At 35.9% G+C, this 21,383-nt stretch overlaps 1 protein-coding gene across 1 annotated transcript in view; it reads left to right on the top strand.

The window, feature by feature from the left end:
* Positions 1-15,465, top strand: part of LOC101741488 (protein bowel) — a 43,048-nt gene extending 27,583 nt beyond the window's left edge. The window contains exon 3 of the mRNA XM_004927031.5: positions 13,339-15,465. Coding sequence (XP_004927088.3) covers positions 13,339-14,629 — 1,291 coding nt within the window. The 3' untranslated portion in view covers positions 14,630-15,465. The remainder of the gene's footprint in view (positions 1-13,338) is intronic.
* Positions 15,466-21,383: the final 5,918 nt, after the last annotated feature.

A 21,383-nucleotide genomic window follows, 5' to 3' on the forward strand; every position in this document is an offset into this window, starting at 1 on the left:
CCAAGCTACTCGATTGGGCTCTGTGCTCTAGTTTTTCTTTTTATTTCTCTTTATCTGTATTATAAACAACTGCATCCGTTATCTATTTGACGTTTTAATCTAATCTTTCTATTTAATTAGTTCACGGATCGAGATTCATTAGAATGTTTTACTGTAGAATAGGATGGAGAGGATTCGAGCAACCAACCATATTTTTAGTTGTTCATTTGATTCTAATGCGTTTTAAATCATTCACGTTAGAATCGTCTGCTATAAAATTGTGTTAGCGATCGTAAATGACTAAAAATCATTGACGAATTTCTATGTTATTGTCTATGCAGAGAGATTTTAATAAAATTATTAGCAATATAAAAAAACATCACGACGTGAGTATCGGGTTTCGTCAAACAATACACGAACCGTGAAAAATTGTGTTTTGAAACTATTCAAGCGCAATCATAATGAAGTTATTCGATACTCACCTGTCTTGAGTTTCTTTTTTTTATTTCAGTCTGGGAGGCGCCATTTTTTTCATTCATCTTCACCAAAATATGATACTGACATTAAAAAAGACTAAGCAAACGCGAAATATACAATCGATGTACGAAATAGACATAAATAAACTCAAAAAAGCTCTCGGAATTATTGGTCACAAAAAAACTAATGTATCGCTATATTTCTACAATGTTGCTTGATAAAAACTGATGACTCATACCTATAATTATGGAAATATGGGAATGAAATTTAATTTAATATTACATACAAAATGATTTGGCTCGCGAATAATTATTTAACACTAGCTGACCCGGCAGACTTCGTAGTGCCTCAATCGGTAAATAAAAGACCTAAGCTTTTGTATAAAATAAACTTAAAACAAACAAAAGGAATCCGTCCGACGGAGGACACATCAAAGGAAAAACAAAATTGTTATTTTTATTATATCTGAGCATTATCATATTTATCTACCTTTTAAACCTTCTCTGGAGTTCCACTAATAATTCCAAGACCAAAATTAGCCAAATCGGTCCAGCCGTTCTCGAGTTTTAGCGAGACTAACGAACAGCAATTCATTTTTATATATTATATAGATTTAATTCCTTGTACCATCTACAAAATCAAACATTTATTAACACGTTGAGTGGTATTGCTAAGCTAAAGCCATATACATATTACATAAGATAACTTACACACAAGTATACAAGTTATCATATTGTGTATAAGTTATTATTCCACACACGTAACGAGACACATATAAATTTAAATAAGAAGACTATAATTCTGAAATTAACTCAAACGCTACGAAGTTCTCAGATAAACTTTCAATTCATCTTCTTTACGGTAAACATCTTGTTACAATGTGATATACGTACAGCTAATCAGAAGCAGGTATATCAAATTACGTGCTTCGTACTTTGAAAATGATGGATTTTCATACAATCGCATGTTCCTTATTTTATTCCTCAAGGATGAGGATCCCGAAAATATTTCCTTAGTAGATGCTGAGAACATAAAAGGCATTATTAACATTCAAAATATCGAGTTTGTAAACTCGGTTCCAACTTTGCTGAAATAAATCAGTCTGACAGGTCAAGTAATTATATTTGTACAGATATAGTCTTGATTACTTTTTTTGTTATTGCTTAGATGTGTGGACAAGCTCACAGCCCACCTGGTGTTAAGTAGTTACTGGAGCCCATAGACATCTACAACGTAAATGCGCCACCCACCTTGAGATAGCGGAGATAGCGGTAGGCAGCGGCTTGGGTCTGTCCCTGGCATTGCTGAAGTCCATGGACGAGGGTGACCACTCACCATCAGGTGGGCCGTATGCTCATCTGCCTACAAGGGCAATAAAAAAAAAAAGTGTGTGTGTCCGCTCCGACGCACGACTGGAGTTTACTGGATATAAAAAATTAAACGAAACAATACGAGAAATAGTTCTATATTACGACAACACGATACACTACAGATTATTAACAAATTAACGAGACACAAAACAAACGACTAACAAATATATGAAAATACAATAATGAGAGAAACGCGCGATCAGTACGAGGCTTTGTGGCGGACTGCCGGCGCAGCAGCCCGGCGTCACCTGCAATAACGCGGCCGCGCGTTGGCTCCTGATTGGCGCGCGCACGCATCACGCAATCAGGAGCCAATCAGGCGCATAACGCATTTCGTGTGACATGCTAGTACGATTTTGATTGGCGCGCGCACGCATCACGCAATCAGGAGCCAATCAGGCGCATAACGCATTTCGTGTGACATGCTAGTACGATTTTGATTGGCGCGCGCACGCATCACGCAATCAGGAGCCAATCAGGCGCATAACGCATTTCGTGTGACATGCTAGTACGATTTTGGTCCCCATAATTTTCATACCCCGGGCCTATATATGTAAATCGATTCTAAAGGAGTAAACTCCAAAAAAAAAGATGTAAGTTCTAAGGTCTCAGTATAGTTACAACGGCTGCCATACCCTTCAAACCGAAACTCATTACTGCTTCACGGCAGAAATAGGCAGGGTGGTGTTACCTACCCGTGCGGACTTACAAGAGGTCCTTCCTCCCACCAGTAAAATTCCACGTTTAGTCTTTCTGAAAGCACGACAGTCTTATTTAGGCAACGGATTATTGAATGTGAACATTTGCCAAACGGTTTTAATGTACTTATAATGTGCACTGACGAAGCTTCGAAAAGACTAGTAAGGTAGGTATTGCACCTGCCTCAAAGACCGGCGAAGTCGAGTACGCTGTACAATGAATGTTTGCGTCAGTCAGAGGTGAAATTGTGTGTGAAGCGGCAGCGGCCAGCCATCGCTCCCATTACGTCGGCTGCGTGTGCGCCGCAAACCGGCTTCGGTTGCACTATTGTAGCTTACTGTCTGACGAGATATAATAAAATTGTAAATAATAAAATGGTAGGACCTCTTGTGAGTCCGCGCGGGTGGGTACCACCACCCTGCCTATTTCTGCCGTGAAGCAGTAATGCGTTTCGGTTTGAAGGGTGGGGCAGCCGTTGTAACTATACTTGAGACCTTAGAACTTGTATCTCAAGGTGGGTGGCGCATTTACGTTGTGGATGTCTATGGGCTCCAGTAACCACTTAACACCAGGTGGGCTGTGAGCTCGTCCACCCATCTAAGCAAAGAAAAAAAAGAAAAAAAGAAAAATAAAAAAAAAATAATATCAAAAAGGCTCTCTTCCATCTGCCGGGAACATGTTATGAGCTTCTTCGGACACATGATGCGGTCTCCCAGACATGAATTAGAGAAGCTCATAATTACGGGTCGCATAGAGGGCAAGCGCGCCGTGGGCAGAACACCAGTCAGATGGTCAGGTCTAGCAAGAGAAGCACTTGGTGGTAGTCTGTACCATGCAGTCCATGCCACTCATGATCGAGCACTTTGGAAGTACGTCGCATGTGGTCGCGATTCTCAGTAGTAAGGGAACGATATAGAAGAAGATCTAAACACAAAAGGATAACAGAGAGTTCATTGCTGTAGCTTATTGTCTGACATATCTAAGCATAATTTTCTTCTAAAGACAGTTTTTTATTTATGTGTTTGTGCTCGATGATTTCCGAAATAAATCAAATCCAATGCGGCGTTGAGGCAAATTGATTTAAGCACACAGCCGATTCCAATCGAATGATTAAGTTATAGTCATTGTTGGTGTATATGAGTAATGGCTACCGATTTGTAGAATCTGAATCGAGACGATTTTTTGATTCCTTTTGGTTTAGTAAAATAATTTTTACATATCGAAACACTGATCTAACTTAAATTAATTTATATTACAGTTATATTAGGTTATACTTTAACATTACTTTATTTACATCTTATTGTATTATATCATCTAAACTTTAAAGTATTATAATAAACCAGTTACATACCACACCGCATCTCGGTCCAGCCTCTTTGCCTCGCTCCATTAGTATTTTCCATTTATTTTTTGTCCACGTACCTGTCGACTTTTGGGGATTTGACTTTTTGTATAGTCGACCCCGCAACGAATACGGAATTTCTTTACTATAACAACGGAAAATAAATGATACTCCGTGTAGGTATGCGAACTGGGTAGGTACTGTATTATTTTTCGATTTAGTTTTTTGTTGCTAGGAAAAAATAGCTTATTGTGACGGATGTAGCCAAAGGCACCAAACCAAACCGAGATTTCCGTTCAAGCTTAAATATTACAAATTGTTTTTAATTATTTCGTTATATAATGTGAAATACACGTAGAAGTTTTTAAACGTAAATTCAGTGGTCAAATGTACTTGTTAAAAATCAGTTCAGTATTTTTGGAGGACTTAAATTGTTCTAGTAAATCGACGCAGAATATATTATATGCTATTTTAAATCTTCCAGTAGTCTGGTTTTAAATAAATTGTACTAACACAGTACCTTGTGAGAGTTCGTATAAATGAACACCATATGTATCTATTGAATCTAAAACTGATTTGTATATCATTTTCATGGCAAAGTTTTCGATAAAGATTGGTTACAAGTTTAATTCAGATGTTTTCGCTTTTCAAATGGAGTGCTGTAGTCTTAGGCATTTATTTAATACAAGTCTTCATTCCGATCATCAAATTGTTCCTCTACTTCTAGTTTTGCTTTCGCATCACTGATGACCGTCGCCTCTTTTAAATAATGTATTCTTACTGTTTCTTGTCCACTATTTATTTGTACGTGATCAAATTCTATATAAAGTTTTTCAACTTCGAACCTAATTCAGTGACAGAACCGTAATTTGCTTTACAAAAGTTCAGACTTTCCAGCGTGGGCTGTTTTGTGATTGGTAGACCCAACGTGTAGTGAAGTAATGAGTCATTGTAGCACAAACGATTGAAGGAAGACTCCCACACATGATCTATGAACTGGATGTAGCTACTTTAATAATCATTTAGTGTAATTTCATTAAATGTTACAAACTCTAGAATAAATTGAACATGTATAATAATAGACCTCCTATGTTGTCGATTATTAATTATTTTTCAGTGCTTTCGTTCAGTATTTGGTTAAGGCAAACTGTGTCTTTAGATATGTTTTATGTTTTGATTTCAAGGATGTAACTTTATGAACTTTGGTCCAAATCAACGTCAGTCTTATGCTTCTGATCTTGCAATTGTAAAACAATTAGATGATTTTGTAAAATGAAAACATTTTATCTGCAACAATGAAGTTATCGAAAACATTAATATTTAGTTCTCATGGTAAGTTCACAAAAAGATATATGTTAAAATAGTTATATGCCAACAAAAAATACGTTGCTACTTAAGAACGGAGCAAAAACGTAATGAGAATGCTAATTCGTTTGAGTTCCTGCGAAAATGTTATGTTGTACAACACTTCGACTAATTTGCATTGGGTCATATACTTCATGTTAATGTTTCGCTACTGCTAATACAGGTTTGGAGTGGTCAATTTCTAGAATTTGTTTCGTCGTTAGATTTATTTTACCTTTGATGTCGGTTGATTGGGGAAATGTGTGTGTTTGAAGTAATCCGTTTTGGATTTATAATCGATCCATTACGTCGATGAGTTTCTCTTTATAATTATTTGGCTGCACTGTCTTAATTATTAAGTAATATTGCTTAAATGCTAATATTATTCCAATATTCCATTTTAATCGTTGGTATTGATTTTTCATCGTTTCCAATAAATTTGCCACCTTAGCCTTCGACTAGCGACTAATTATCTCTAAAATATTTATTCGGGGCTTATATTTTTTTATCGCACCGCCTCACAGCGCCGATATCAATTTTGGTGTATTTGATCACGTCTCTTGTTTTTAAATATACCTTTTAAATTTTAAAATAAATATGTTATGATAATGGTAAATCAACTTCGAGCAGCCAAACCATAATGCGAATTAAAAAGAAATAACACTATTTCACGATATAATTAATTTAAATATTTTAATACAACCGACTGTATTAGGCGATACATAAATAATACTGAGTCATTAATGAAGAGTTTTAAATAAGTAAGACGGAAAGTAGAAAACAGTACATGGCAGAATTGAGGTGATTTATACGATGAAGAGGATGGTAGATGGAGATTTTAAATAAGAAATACATCTATCGTATAAGATGGTATACAAAATGGTCGAGTATGAAATTTAATGACAACATAATTTTCAATAAAACAATAAAAATGATTCTCATTAGTCTGAATTTAAGAATGTATTTAAGAAAATCGAAGAATACTCTAAAAAAAGAGAAAACCTTTATAATTTAAAAGAACAGTAATACGTATTAACAGCATAAGTAAAAATAACAATAGATCAAAAATACTAAGCTGTTATTGATTCGACTGAAATTCTGTGTATTTTCCAATATTCACTGTCTCATTATACAAATGTGTAGATTATGTTAATGGCCACTATTTATAAGCAGTTTTGATTTACTTCCAAGCCGATGTTTCTTGTAGCAGTTTTTTTTTTCTTGAATACATTTTCGCTACTGTAAGTGTGGGTTTGAAACACATGCTATTTTAAAATGACTTGATTCAATTAAAAATACAGTGGCATTGTGTTTTTGTAAGTAATTTGTATTTACGGCTTAATCTATGTTGTGGTTTTATTGTTTTAATTTGTTATCGTCCGTTCTAATATAAATGACCTTTTTAAATGAAACAAAAGAATAATAGCTCCGTCGAATGTAATAATTTGTGTTCTTAAGATAATGTTGCTCTATTTTATAGTTAATAGTTTAATTATGGAGATTTTTGCGTTTTATGTGGATCTTATCGTGTTTTATTTTGGTTGATTTCGTAATTAAATCTTTTGATTACTTTTTTTTCTAGTCGCTTCAAGAAATTATAACTCTGTTTTAAGTTCGGCGTTTCAGTTGTTCTCAGATTTAAGAAATAAAACTAGTTTTAAGCGCTCAATATTAGACAAAATTGAAATAAATGTGTGCGGTCATAATTAATTTTATTTCGGCACATTAATGTTGAAGGTATTGCTGATCTGTTTGGCGATACACACATTGAGTCTGGACTAAATCAATCGGTCTCCGACCAAGTAAAGATTCGAACATTTCCAACAAGATCTCCCAGGATACTGATGTACACACCTATGGTTCAAATAACACGTAATAACAGTCCCACTCGGGACTGTGAGACGCAGCTTTTGGACACGTGCACAGTTTTTAGAATTCAATAGGCCTAGTTTCCATTCCCGAATTGCTTAAATGACACGCGGACGGCTAGTCCATCAAAAATCGATTGATGAAAGTGTTGGAAACATCGGAAATTATTAAATGATTTTAAATTCTAGATTACACTATAAACTCGGCTCTAATTATGAGAATGAAATTATTTTTTAGAAACTAGGTTTGTTTTGATAGAGGCTTATTTTGAGTACAAACTGTTGATTGTAATTAAAGGCTAGTTTTTTTTTACAGTGAAAAATATTTATGGTATTATTATTGTATCATACTTTCTCTTAATACCAGCTGAATTAAATTTATTTTTAAGCTAAATTCTAAAAATAGCAGAGTTAATGAGCAAAATCTTTCAGTGAGATTAATCTTTGAGATAGGCAGCTATTGAGCCTTGTGGAAGGGAGGATCGGGCAGTGACCCCGCGCCAGCATTCCGACGCGCACTCCAGCTAAGAACTCTTTGCTTTTAAATAGAAAACATATTATTCTATTTATTTATTACTTATAGTATCAGAATCGTAGTGGTAATCAGATGATATAGTATGAGAATTTTAGTTCATAATCACGAATATATGAACTGAGAAAAACCATTTTCATTAATTTTTTTTAATGAAAATATTAGCGTCCTTGTTCTTTGAAACTTATATTTGAAAATATGTAAATTATGCAATTTTTTGTGTGAAAATTGATGAGTTTCTAAATATGTAGAAGTTCGTGACAATGACCTTTAAGTATAGACATTTGTAGCAATAAGCTACTTATAAAAACTTATAATAAGTAATCCTTAAAGCGCCAGCAAAACCTGACCATACGCGATGGTTTTTTTTCGCAATGGCGCGTTTCAAATTAAAAACTATGTCTTCCCACCACGTAGTGTAGGAAACCAAAGCTATGGTTGTTCTTACATTCTCTATCTTTCATATTAATATAACCATACGTGTGAGCAGGAGGGCATTATTCATTTGTAAAATGATCTGTGGATATCGTATTAAAATTGGCGCCTCGTGGTGTTTTTATAACACTTGCACGCATCATGCTATCTGCCTTCGTGTTGTCCAGTATGAGCGTTTCATTAGGTTTTTAAAAAGAAAAAATAGCTGAGAGAAATTGATTCGATCCGTAGTTAAATGAAGAGCTATAAAAGAATAGACAGGGCCGGATGTTAAGATTACCTTTCGGAAATCGGCTTAAAATAAATGGAATTTTAGTAGTGTTTGGATTTATTGATCGAATTATGAGGATGCGGTTAAAATGTGTATTGTAGAAAATATAATGTTGTAGTCTAATGTCAATGGGAGCTATATATTTATATTAATCGTAGCCTCTAAATGTAATCTAGTGCCGATATTTTACGTGAATTTTGTTGGAAAAAAAAAACAGCAATATCGGGTTAAGAATTGACGCCTTATAACTTTCAAAAATCTCTTTAACAAACCAGGACGATTCTACAATATAACGAGTAATGTGCCCTGTTAAAATATTCGTTCCTTAGTCTCGACCATAGATAAAGAATCTCTATGAAATCAAGATTGAAATGAAATAAAAAAAAAACATCGATTCAAAACCGGATCAATAGACCAAATAACTCCTTGGTAATTTCGTAGAATTTAAAACTACTCCAAATACTCGTGAAAAAGTATATACGTGTTAAATTGTAAATGATTTGACTTTAAATCGACTACGCTGTCAACTTCGTTCAGTAAACTCGGTAAAGCAAAACGGGGACTTCCAAAACCTGTTTCCGTGCCAAATCGTTTGTTAGCTTTACCAATAACATTTAACGAAATAAAAAAAAAGACAAACAGAACTGTCAAAAACTTCAAGCAACGAACGCTTTTTACTTGATAGCGTCATTTGTAAGTATTGAATAGTCGTTACCGATTCAAATTATAACTTAGTATTTTTAAAATAATGAGTCACTTCCCGATTTCCACCATTGGCGCCATCCTTCGAGAACACATTATCCTTCCAAAGGGTAATGGAAAAAGATTTTTAATGTGGTCCATTAATGCCGGTGTTGGGTCCTCTCTGTAATTTGGAGGCATGGTTTTTTAATCTCAACGTCTTGATGGGGTTCTAAGCGACTCTCCATAGCGATCTTTATCTTGAAGCATAATAAAAAGAGACAAGACGTTACTTATATTTTATTTAATGTCAGACCAGATTGAAATTTTGATAATATGAATACGGCAAGGGTAAATTTTGTATCATTAATTTATGAATACGTAATAATTATGTGGAAAATATGTCATTCCACATATTATATTTTACGGTTTTCTTGGCATTCACCGTATTGGTTAAACTTGAGAATAAATTTCGTGTTACGTTATCTTCCTTAACACGAAATTTCAATTTGACCTTACCAACTGTTTGTGAAGCAATAATCTCGACTTTTATAGTTTCGGCCGTTCGGGCGAGAACGTTTTCGTAGTAACTTGGTAATTGCCTTGTTAATTTGAATCTAGTGGCGGTTTCTTTGATGTGTCAGTGAAGTTGTCAGACTGGTGTTCTGAATCTTTCATCAGACGGTCTCGATGGGATTTCTTAAATCATATCAGGTTCATTACAGATATTTCAAATTTATTGGTGATTCGGAGTTTGATTTCTAATTTTACTTTTGATTTGAACACTTCCCAAGCTCGCTTATTGTCTTTAGCTCGTATTATCTTTGCGCAGTCTTAACTTTCTTGAAAATATTACAGTCGAAACATCCGGTAAATATCCAAAAACCGTATGTACTATCGTATCGAAATCTTGAGTTTTATCTACGATACGAGTCAGACCGCGTTATGGACACAGAAACCGCTTGTTCGGTCTCTGTCATAAGACAGCATTTGCGTGATGTTCGGCGAAGCAAAGTTCGCGCCCTACCGATGCTCTTCCATTCATGGAACTTTACTGGTTATAAACACACATTTTCGTTGTTACCTTCAAGAATTTATTTCTAATATTAAACAATCAAACATTTTTCTCTTTCGTTTCGTAGAGTTTCTTAATTGGCATTCATGTTTAAGGCATCGTTTTACTTGTCATATTAATATTTTTTGGACACCCCAACGAAATGAATCAAGGAAAGCAAAAAATTTATTAATGATGAGATGTTTTATATAAATTTTATTAGCATATGAAAACGATAATTGAGTTGCAAACTAGCACTGATTCAAGCATAAATCTTTAATAGAATACGAAAGCTGATGAGGACAAGATCGTTAGCTAGCACCCAAGCTACGTAAGATATTTGCATTTTATTATAAAGTGGTAGCTAATGCAATTCAGATAACGAATTTACACTTAAGTATTATATCTCATATATTATTGTAATGTTATTATGGTACGCAGGAACCACAATGTTTTGAGTCTAAATCCCAATTTTATATCGACTGTCCCGATCTTCAAAACAGAGAATGTGTGACATAGCCTTTTGGGTGAATACTTACACTAAGCTACCAGTAAATATACGTAATTCAAAATAATTTTAGTGTCAGAAGTTTTATCTATGACTATAAATTTAAATATTTTGCATACAAATGCACCTGTGGCCCAAAAGTGTTTGGGAAAGAACGCAACTAGAAGCTGTAATATAAATTGATTAAATTCATCAATCCCCGGTTGCCTTGCGTACAAAACATGATTAATTTTTTGTTAACATCTGATGATACACTAGTCACCGATGTACAAGTCATCCGTGAAATTAAATCCTAAGGTCGTCGGCAGTAATTGCTTGGCGGAAATGTTTTTATGGTTATATAAATGTTTTAAAAAAAAAGGCAAATGTACAATGAATAAAACTTAATATTTTTTTAGGTAAAAATTTGGCAAATGGGTTGTAATCGATACAATTACGTATAGTGAAAATATCTAATAGAGGCAACAATGCAGAATGGAAAATATCCAACACTTCAATGTTAAACATGATATTAGAGATCCGCATTTATTTTCTAAGACTTAACATACTCACTGGGTTGTAGCGGTTGATTCTCCGAACACCGATTCCAACCAAATCGTAAAATATTATGATCGACTACTTTTAATAAACAAGTAGAACCAGTCTTGTAAGTAATAAACTATAAGAATCTGATCGGCTACAAATTAATGTGAGAAACGATTTTGATGAAATTGATAAAAACGAAATTAATAGTTTTAGTTGTAGAATCAAATCAAAATCCGAAGTTGATGGAAATGTTTGTACTCAAGGGGCCTTTATATGAACGTTTAAATCTAACTTCTCATGCTGACACTATATCTAAAACATAGTTCAGAAATACATGCTTTGTTCATATTCAAAATATGTACTAGTATGTATTACATTGCAAGACGAATAAAGAATAAACAGTAGAAAAAAACGTGTCCATGTCCATGAATATTTTTTTTTAACTAAAATTTAAACATAAAATCGCTAATTCGACGCAAGTGATTAGAATCACCGAAATATTAATATTTGTCTTTATCAACCAACATTCATGACTCACTTAAAACCTCAGCAATTAGAATTTTTGTCTCATTTGCAAAATGATTACGGCAAACTATTTTTTTTTTATCCTTAAGTAGACTGAATTATAAACACTATCCAAGGAATATACATACAAAAGTTAAGATTAGAAAATCTTCCGAATTGAATTCCTCATCACCAAAAAAAATGACGGGGCACTAAAAAAGTATGTATTTTTTTCCGATTCCAATATATAATAACGATACGACTGTTTACACGGCGCATTCTTCGCGTGACGGCCAATGGAATCTTTGGAGTCATCATCATTAAATGAGTTCCTACGTTGGAGGTGGTTGCTCATTAGAGTTTTTGTCAATGCATTCAAGTTCCCATGATTATTCAATTTTTCGTGTTCGCCCGTGTATTACTCTTACTTAGTTATTTGATTACGATTTATAAATGTTTTAGTTATTTTTATCACGCGACCGTCAGACGTTGATCTCCGTGGGAACGTTAATATTTAAGATGAAACTTAACTTCATCAAAAACTCACCAAATATCTTAACAACTGAAATGAAATCAAAACTGTAGCACCTTAAACGCAAACCGTTGCAAGCCAATTTCTCCTGTGTTATGTATTTCCAAAAATCCCGAGCGTCAAGCGAACGAGCTTATAGATAATCAAATTACGAAGATTTTAAATACAAAGTAACATAATACTTTAGTTGCCCAAATCTCTGATTTTTAATGGCGAGATAAAAGCTATGTAAAATAATAATAAAAAACGTGATTTTTTTTATTTAATTGAAACATTGATGAACACTCTTCCGTACTTCCTTTATTAATCCGTAAATTAAATCTTATATCCTCTTCTAGTTTCGTTTCCGTAAATATAAAGATAGTTAGCCAATTCTCGCATCGTGCAATCCATGTATTTTATTAAACAAGAATAAAAGATACAAAAATTGCAAAGCTATCCCCATTCCAACTCAGAGTTTATTTTTGTAAAACGCTTTTGTCGTTTTATTTTCTTTGTCAATTCAAGTACTAATAAGATCTCGTAAACGAATTTGATCATGTCGCCTGTCCCTTAGTAGACGGCCATAGTAACCCAATACGGGCCGCTGTTAATAATCGCAACGATTTGCCACAGAATGCTTTTAACGTAATTCGATTCGGCTGAGCTGGAACTCTCGTGGAACGGAACCAAAATATTGCGACCTTCCAACGAAGTCTCGTGACCAAACCATTCAGTAATAAAAGGAGGGAAGTAAAAATAATTATCGTGGGTCAGATAAAAATGGTGTTATAACGCAGACTTGAGCATGCGATGTCGTCGATCTTGCCTTGAAACTAAAGGCTCGCGTTACTCGGATCACGTTCAAGGTGCCTCCAACCAATGTAGTGGTCTCAGGCTTTAAAATTTAACTTTTATGCTGTTGTGTGCAATCAAGGTGAATTTTATTTAAGCCATTAGCGTTTAAGAGGTTAAAAACCATTGAATGAATCGGAACTTGTTATCCTTGCTATTCATAAATAAAACAAATCTGATGAAAGATGTGCAAAATTGATATACAACTTTATTCCGCCCACGTGACTTTTAATTAAAACAAAACACGTCCTATTGAACATTTATCATTATGAATAATCTTATCCATAAATCAGATACATAACTAGACTAACGAGACTGTGCTCAGTGCTTAATAATTCCGAAAACGAACTTTACTGACAGTGGAAATATTTCGATTGTTTCAGGTACATACACTCCAAAGAGAAGCCTTTCAAATGCACAGAATGTGGCAAAGGTTTTTGCCAGTCGAGGACGTTGGCCGTTCACAAAATTCTACACATGGAAGAGTCACCACACAAATGTCCAGTTTGCAGCAGAAGCTTCAACCAACGATCCAATTTGAAGACACATCTATTAACACACACAGACCATAAACCTTATGAATGCAATTCATGTGGGAAAGTGTTCAGACGTAACTGTGATCTTCGGAGACATGCACTTACTCATGCAGTCGGTGACGTACCACCGGGAGATGTGCTAGACGTAGGCGAAGAAGACATCGGAAGACCAGGATCTCCCATTGAACCGGGCTATGATGATGAAGATGCCGAAATTTCATCACCTGAACACTCCCCAGTGCGGAGAGCAAGATCTTCATCAGTGGAAAGCATTGGACAAGAACCACAAAGTGAGGAAAAACCACGACGGCAATCGCCAACACCTGTAGAACGCACCCATTGTCATCACAATGAGCAAAGGGACAGAGCAAGCCCATACACAATGCGTCCACAACACACAGACAAACATCGAGCTTACTCATCAGATGAATACGAAAAACGTCGATACACTACTGAGGAAATAATGGAAAAAGAAATGCGCTACACAGAGATTCCTGAACAACAAGTACGGCATCCACAATTACAAATCAGACGAGATTTACACCAGATTCCTCCTCCAGATCCGTCCAAAATGACTCAAATTACAAGTCCGTCCATTGATCCGGGACCTTCTAATATGTACTTGCCTCCATTTAGAAAGAGAAGTCACCCACCAGATATCGGAGATAATCCAAGGTCATGTGCTGCAGTTTACAGAAGCAGATCACCGGAGCCAACCAATCTCACAATGCCTCGGCCTCCAATAGGAAATGGGGAAATGGTAGTCGGTATAGCTCCTACACTTATGGGAATGCCGGCATATCATAAATTTGGATTACCGATGCCACCTCCTCACCCGCAAATCGCATACGGTCCAGTGCCTCACCCTGTTTTGGCACCACAACAAACTGTCGCTCAAGACTTGATTGTTAAGCATGCGCCGCCGAAGGACACAATACCTTCAACGTCCACTATAGTTACGAACTGCAAAGATGCAGGTACAAGCATGAAGGATGCAGAGGAATCAAGTTCGTCTTACATAGCGAGTGGCATTAAAAATATCATTGGTATTCAACCGCCGGCCAATCCCAAGCCGGGGACAAGCGGATCCAGTGGACCGAAAAAAGGTTTCAGTATAGAAGATATCATGAGACGTTAATTTAATGTAACTAAAGTAATTGCATTTCAAATAAGAAGCTAAATTTATACGTAGTTCTACTTTTGTGAAAAGTATTATTAGATAAATTCCTTATGTTAATTGCATGCGTAGGTTTTTGATGTATGTATGTTTTTTTTTTACGTATTCAACGTGGATTTGGTTTTCGTGAAGATCTCATATGATTTGTTTGTGCAGTGTTTTGTTTACTTCAAAATTTTAAGAAATTATATTATTATGATAAACACTCATTATGAAATAGTGTTTCAAACACATATTTTTTGTTTGTTCGAATTGAAAAATACGTTTCGTGTTATGTATGTAATTTTTCAGCGATTTTGTATCTGGTTATTAATAAAAATATTAAGTTATATTTTTGCTAACGATAAGTTTAACTTTAATGTTATTTTAATAAGATACAAAATAAGTCGCGACTGGTTTTTTTTTAATGCAAATGTTATTTATTCTTTATTATTTTAGTTTTAAGCTTCTTTGTTAGTTTAGTATAAATCTTAAGTTAAATTAAAGTGATTTAATTTAAGTATTTAGTATTTTAACTTGTAAATATATAATAATACTGTTGCTGCATTTTATGATAGAACAATTCCAAATTGGTTTACAAGAGTAACACTAATTTATGTAAATTAATTTTTGTAGCTTGATCAACGTAAGTTATTTTGGATTAATTTCGTTTTTATTTTTATTTAAGTTTAAAATAGTTTTATAATTAAAATTTTTAAGTTATCTTTAATATAGTACTGTGGTACCTAAATCTTTCACGTATTTAGATTGGAACACAATTTTATAATTATTATACAAGTAATAAATTATAAACTTAATTGCAACGTTTTATTTATTAAGAGATTCACGCCCGCTTCTCACCAGGCGGGCTGTAAGCTCTCTTCGGCATGTCGTACAACCAGAATAGCACTGAGAGCCCAAAAACCTCGTTGCTTACAAGGGCAATAAAAAATGTTATATTAATAAATTACTTAATTCGTTAGCCATGTTGTATGATTGAGTAACATGCATAACGTTCATATTTATAATATTACACATAATATAATATATACATATCAAATGCCATATATTAAACAAATTGTACGTCACGGCTAACCACGAGACATAATCGAAGTCTCAATTACATGAAACAATGGCCAGTGTCATCCTTTGTAACGCCTAAATTCATCTTATCTGACTAGCCGAGCGCTATGACATGTCCTTCTTCAAACGAGGCTTGTGGAGAGTATTAAGCGGTAGGCAGCGGCTTGGCTCTGCCCCTGGCATTACTGAAGTCCATGGGCGACGGTAACCACTCACCATCAGGTTGGCCGTATGCTCGTATGCCTACAAGGGCAATAAAAAAAAAATCTTCCTGAGAGGTGAGTATATAATTCACTCGAGAGACCAACGTTAGATGATCAAAATCATATCTCGCTGTCCGGTGATTAAATTAACATCTTGATTAAATCAAATGTTTAATAAATTTAAATTTAAAAACCTTACCGCTGTGCGTTCCGTTTTTATTGCTAAGTTTAGTGACACAACTATAAAACAATGGGAGGTCCAAAACGTACATGTTTAATAGAAATTTAATGAGCACAACAAGAACGAAGCCGATCGTTTTTAAAAATTTTGGAATCAATAATGCGAATTTTATTGACTAGATTGATTGGTTTTTGCAGTGTTTTAATTTGAATTTCAATTTGAACATGTCAGTAGAGGTCGCTAGTTTTATAGGTAATAAAATAATCGAAACTTTCTTGTTTTTATAAAGTTAAACGATAAATGACAGAATTTGCAATCTCAATATATGTATATATTATATAAAATGTATTTTAAGTATTGACATCTTTGAAAAATGTAAATTTAACACTTTTTAATATCTAAGGACGCTCTTTAACCTTTGCAACACGTATTCAATATAAAATATTTCATTAGAGAAATTAAGTAGTAATTTGTGGGCATTCTTAGCAGGTTTTCGGTATGCAGCGGCTTGGCTCTGCCCCTGGCATTGCTGAAGTCCATGGGCGACGGTAACCACTTACCATAAGGTGGGCCGTGCGCTCGTCTGCCTACAAGGGCAATAAAAAAAGGTAAATCAATTACATAAACTCATTAAACGTTATAAAGAAAACATCTACTACATACAGCATTCGAAAAGCTACGACGATGCTAATTTAATTCGAACCGAAGTCAGTACAAGTATTTTCAATCACATTTTTCTCGTTCAGAGCCAAAGCGACAGGCCTTATAAGCAAAAAAGGTGTTTCTTTTACGACCGCCATTTTACGAGGCGGCGCGCGAACCGTCCTCTCAGAAACATTCCGACAGCTACTTGGGAGTTTATGCAAATCGCCCGCTGCCGGACCAGAAAAAAAACAACAATAAAAACATATTTTACGATCGAATGTCGTATTATCGATATTTTGATCGGGTGAAAGTAGAGAGCAGTGGCAATCGATTACAATGCGTTTTTTTTTTCTTCATTCGAATTTGGAGCGCAATGAGTTTATTGGTGGCTTTTCGGTGTGAAATTGACGCGCTCGTGACTAACTGGCCGGTTCGATCAGGGCCTTTCACGTACCGTGATTCGGATTTCAAATTATATGATCCGTTTCTAATCAGCCAGTAGCTTGCATGTTGCAGATCTTTGAAAGTAATTGTGCATCTTATTCAGCACACGTGAATAATTTTAGCACAACTCACAGTAAGTAGCATATTATTGTAATGTAAGCAGTTTTTATCACCACATTCGTTGCAACAAGTTCGATTTTGATATCGTTTTATCGATGTTCGTAAAATCGTATTTTTGGTTAATTAAGTTAAATTAATTTAATTTTATAAATATTTATCCATAACTATTTCAATTTGGATGAATTTAAGAGATAATGAATTACGGGTTATTGCCAATGCTGCGTAGCGTAGTATTCTCTGCTGTCCTAACCTCCAATAGTTGTGCCGTTGTATAATATGCTATTTCCTAACTAAGTTGAGTTAAGTGTGAATGCCGCGGCTTAAAATATTAGGTACGGAGTTGGCCAGAAGTCATAAAAATAAATAGACTTAAAATATAGATACGTGTAAGCAGCTATGGCGTCTACAAAGTCCACATCCACGTCTAGACAGTAACCTGTTTGTTGAAATCTTGTGTGTTGAAAAATTGTTTATTACTCGCGGTAGGACCTCTTGTGAGTCCGCACGGGTAGGTACTACCGCCTATTTCTGCCGTGAAGCAGTAATGCGTTTCGGTTTGAAGGGTGGGGCAGCCGTTGTAGCTATACTGAGACCTTAGAACTTATATCTCAAGGTGGGTGGCGCATTTATGTCTCTGGGCTCCAGCAACCACTTAACACCAGGTGGGCTGTGAGCTCGTCCATCCATCAAAGCATTAAAAAGTCTTTTTGGAGAAAACAGGAAAAGAGAGGTGAGAGGAGACGACAAAACAGAAGAATGAAACAAGAAAGTGATAGAGAAATAAAGAAAAGGAAAAACAATGCGAATTATAAATATACAACTCCTGAAGTATCTTGAAGATCGCCAGCTGATCAGTGACCGACAGTACGGTTTCCGTCACGGTCGCTCAGCTGGCGATCTTCTTGTATACCTTACTCACAGGTGGGCTGAAGCCTTGGAGAGCAAGGGCGAGGCTCTTGCTGTGAGCCTTGATATCGCGAAGGCCTTCGACAGGGTCTGGCATAAGGCACTTCTGTCGAAGCTACCACCTTACGGAATCCCCGAGGGTCTCTGCAACTGGATCGCTAGCTTTTTGGATGGGCGGAGCATCACGGTCGTTGTAGACGGTGACTGTTCTGATACCATGACCATTAACGCTGGCGTTCCACAAGGTTCGGTGCTCTCCCCCACGCTTTTCATCCTGTATATCAATGACATGCTGTCTATTGATGGCATGCATTGCTATGCGGATGACAGCACGGGGGATGCGCGATATATCGGCCATCAGAGTCTCTCTCGAAGTGTGGTGCAAGAGAGACGATCAAAACTTGTGTCTGAAGTGGAGAACTCTCTGGGGCGAGTCTCCAAATGGGGTGAATTGAACTTGGTTCAATTCAACCCGTTAAAGACACAAGTTTGCGCGTTCACTGCGAAGAAGGACCCCTTTGTCATGGCGCCGCAATTCCAAGGAGTATCCCTGCAACCTTCCGAGAGTATTGGGATACTTGGGGTCGACATTTCGAGCGATGTCCAGTTTCGGAGTCATTTGGAAGGCAAAGCCAAGTTGGCGTCCAAAATGCTGGGAGTCCTCAACAGAGCGAAGCGGTACTTCACGCCTGGACAAAGGCTTCTGCTTTATAAAGCACAAGTCCGGCCTCGCGTGGAGTACTGCTCCCATCTCTGGGCCGGGGCTCCCAAATACCAGCTTCTTCCATTTGACTCCATACAGAGGAGGGCCGTTCGGATTGTCGATAATCCCAGTCTCACGGATCGTTTGGAACCTCTAGATCTGCGGAGGGACTTCGGTTCTCTCTGTATTATATACCGTATGTTCCATAGGGAGTGCTCTGAGGAATCGTTCGAGATGATACCGGCATCTCGTTTTTACCATCGCACCGCCCGCCACCGGAGTAGAGTTCATCCGTACTACCTGGAGCCACTGCGGTCATCCATAGTGCGTTTCCAGAGATCTTTTTTGCCACGTACCATCCGGCTATGGAATGAGCTCCCCTCCACGGTGTTTCCCGAACGCTATGACATGTCCTTCTTCAAACGAGGCTTGTGGAGAGTATTAAGCGGTAGGCAGCGGCTTGGCTCTGCCCCTGGCATTCCTGAAGTCCATGGGCAACGGTAACCACTGACCATCAGGTGGGCCGTATGCTCGTCTGGCTACAAGGACAATAAAAAAAAAAAAAAAACAGAGCTTCGTTAAAATGTATTTTTATCTCTATATATAACAATGAATTGCTGTTCGTTAGTCTCGTTAAAACTCAAGAACTGCTGAACCGATTTGGCTAATTTTGATCTTGAATTATTTGTGGAAGTACAGAGAAGGTTTAAAAGGTAGATAAATATGAAATTGCTCGGAATTCAATAAAAATAACAAATTTTGTTTTTTCCTTTGATCTGTCCTCCGTCGGACGGATTCCTTTTGGTTGTTTTAAATATATTTTATACAAAAGTTTAGGTCTTTTATTTATCGATTGAGGCACTACGAAGTCTACCGGGTCTGCTAGTAATGATATAAAAATCTATTATGTGTTCATAAGAGTTTTTAATTAGACAGTCCCTATGGTCGTCACTATTATAACATATCCATAAATCAATACAAAAAACACGTAAGAGACTAAAGTTTTTAATTTGTGACCTCGTCTGTATTAGTTCCTTGTTTCGTATTTGAGGTTGATGTCTAATACATTTTATGCATAATTTAAGAACCATAAACAAATGTCAATCAATCGAACGACTTCATCGGGGTGAAGTAACGGAATAGAATCTATTTAGAAAGTTATATGCTAGACTACAGTAGGTGGTTAATCAAAAATTCTCTCAACGAATACCAGTTAAATTTATAAGCGTTTAAATGTTAGGGAATCACAGAATCAATGAAAAAATCCGATTTGTACAAGCTTGTTGAAGTTATACTTCTTTAGGCGCGTTATGAAAAATTGATGAGAGTGAAATTGTACGATGCGCGCACCGTGACACAAAATTAACAGAACTAGAGATCCCGCAGTAGTCGAGATCCCGCAGTAGTCGAAATTCGACTATAATTAATTGTAAGTTTGTACACTATTATGATTGTATTTTATACTTCTATAATCACAAATTTCGCCAAGACTATACTATAAAAAATATTAAAAAAGGCAAACAATATTTAATCTATTCTCAATTTGACAACAGACGTTACGAACAAAAGTTTGACAATAAATAGTATGCATGCGTGTGTGCGTCAAATACATGGTATGTAGTGTGTGTAATGTTTTCTTTATTGATTTAATGTATCTTTTATGCATTATTTTTAAAAAATATTAGCATTGTGCACTTCTTCTCTATATTCTCTATAAGTGTGGAAAATTTCATATTCCTCCGTCCACGCAATTTTCGTAAAAATGGAAACAAGATTTTTGCTTCACGTATTAATTAATAAATGAAGTTGCCCACTAAATCGCTCATCACAATACGACCGACGTAACTTGGCGAGTCTGAATATAGGCGCAGGTGAACTTTCCAAACCGTACCGAGAATTACCGAATTTATACGATGTCAAGAAAAGGGATGTCCAATATGCGTGTTTGAGGATGTTGTTTAATCGATTTTTTTTCAAATTGAAAATTTAAATAAAAAAAAAGAAATAGAATTAATAAAAATAAAATATAACTTCTTACGCGCGTATATAATGCACACGCACCCTTTTTTTTTCACAGGAGATAAACAAGCGAAGCTCACAACTCAATATATTAAATATTATTTTACGTACATAATTTAAGATTCAAATGAATCTTGAAACGTTCTTGACCGAATGGCATGGAAGAAAATTATCTTCACAAAAAAATGTTGTCGACAATTTTTTGTTTATATTTTTATTTTATTTTTTGGTTAGATAGTTGGACAAGCTCACTGCCCACCTGGTGTTAAGTGGTTACTGAAGCCTATAGACATCTACAACGTATATGCTGCCACCCACCCTGGGACATGAGTTCTAAGGTCTCAATGTAGTTACAACGGCTGCCCCACCCTTCAAACCGAAATGCATTACTGCTTCACGGCAGAAATAGGCAGGGCGGTGGTACCTACCCAC

The sequence above is a fragment of the Bombyx mori genome, chromosome 3, assembly GCF_030269925.1.
Source record: "Bombyx mori chromosome 3, ASM3026992v2".
Classification (NCBI taxonomy): Eukaryota; Metazoa; Arthropoda; class Insecta; order Lepidoptera; family Bombycidae; genus Bombyx; species Bombyx mori.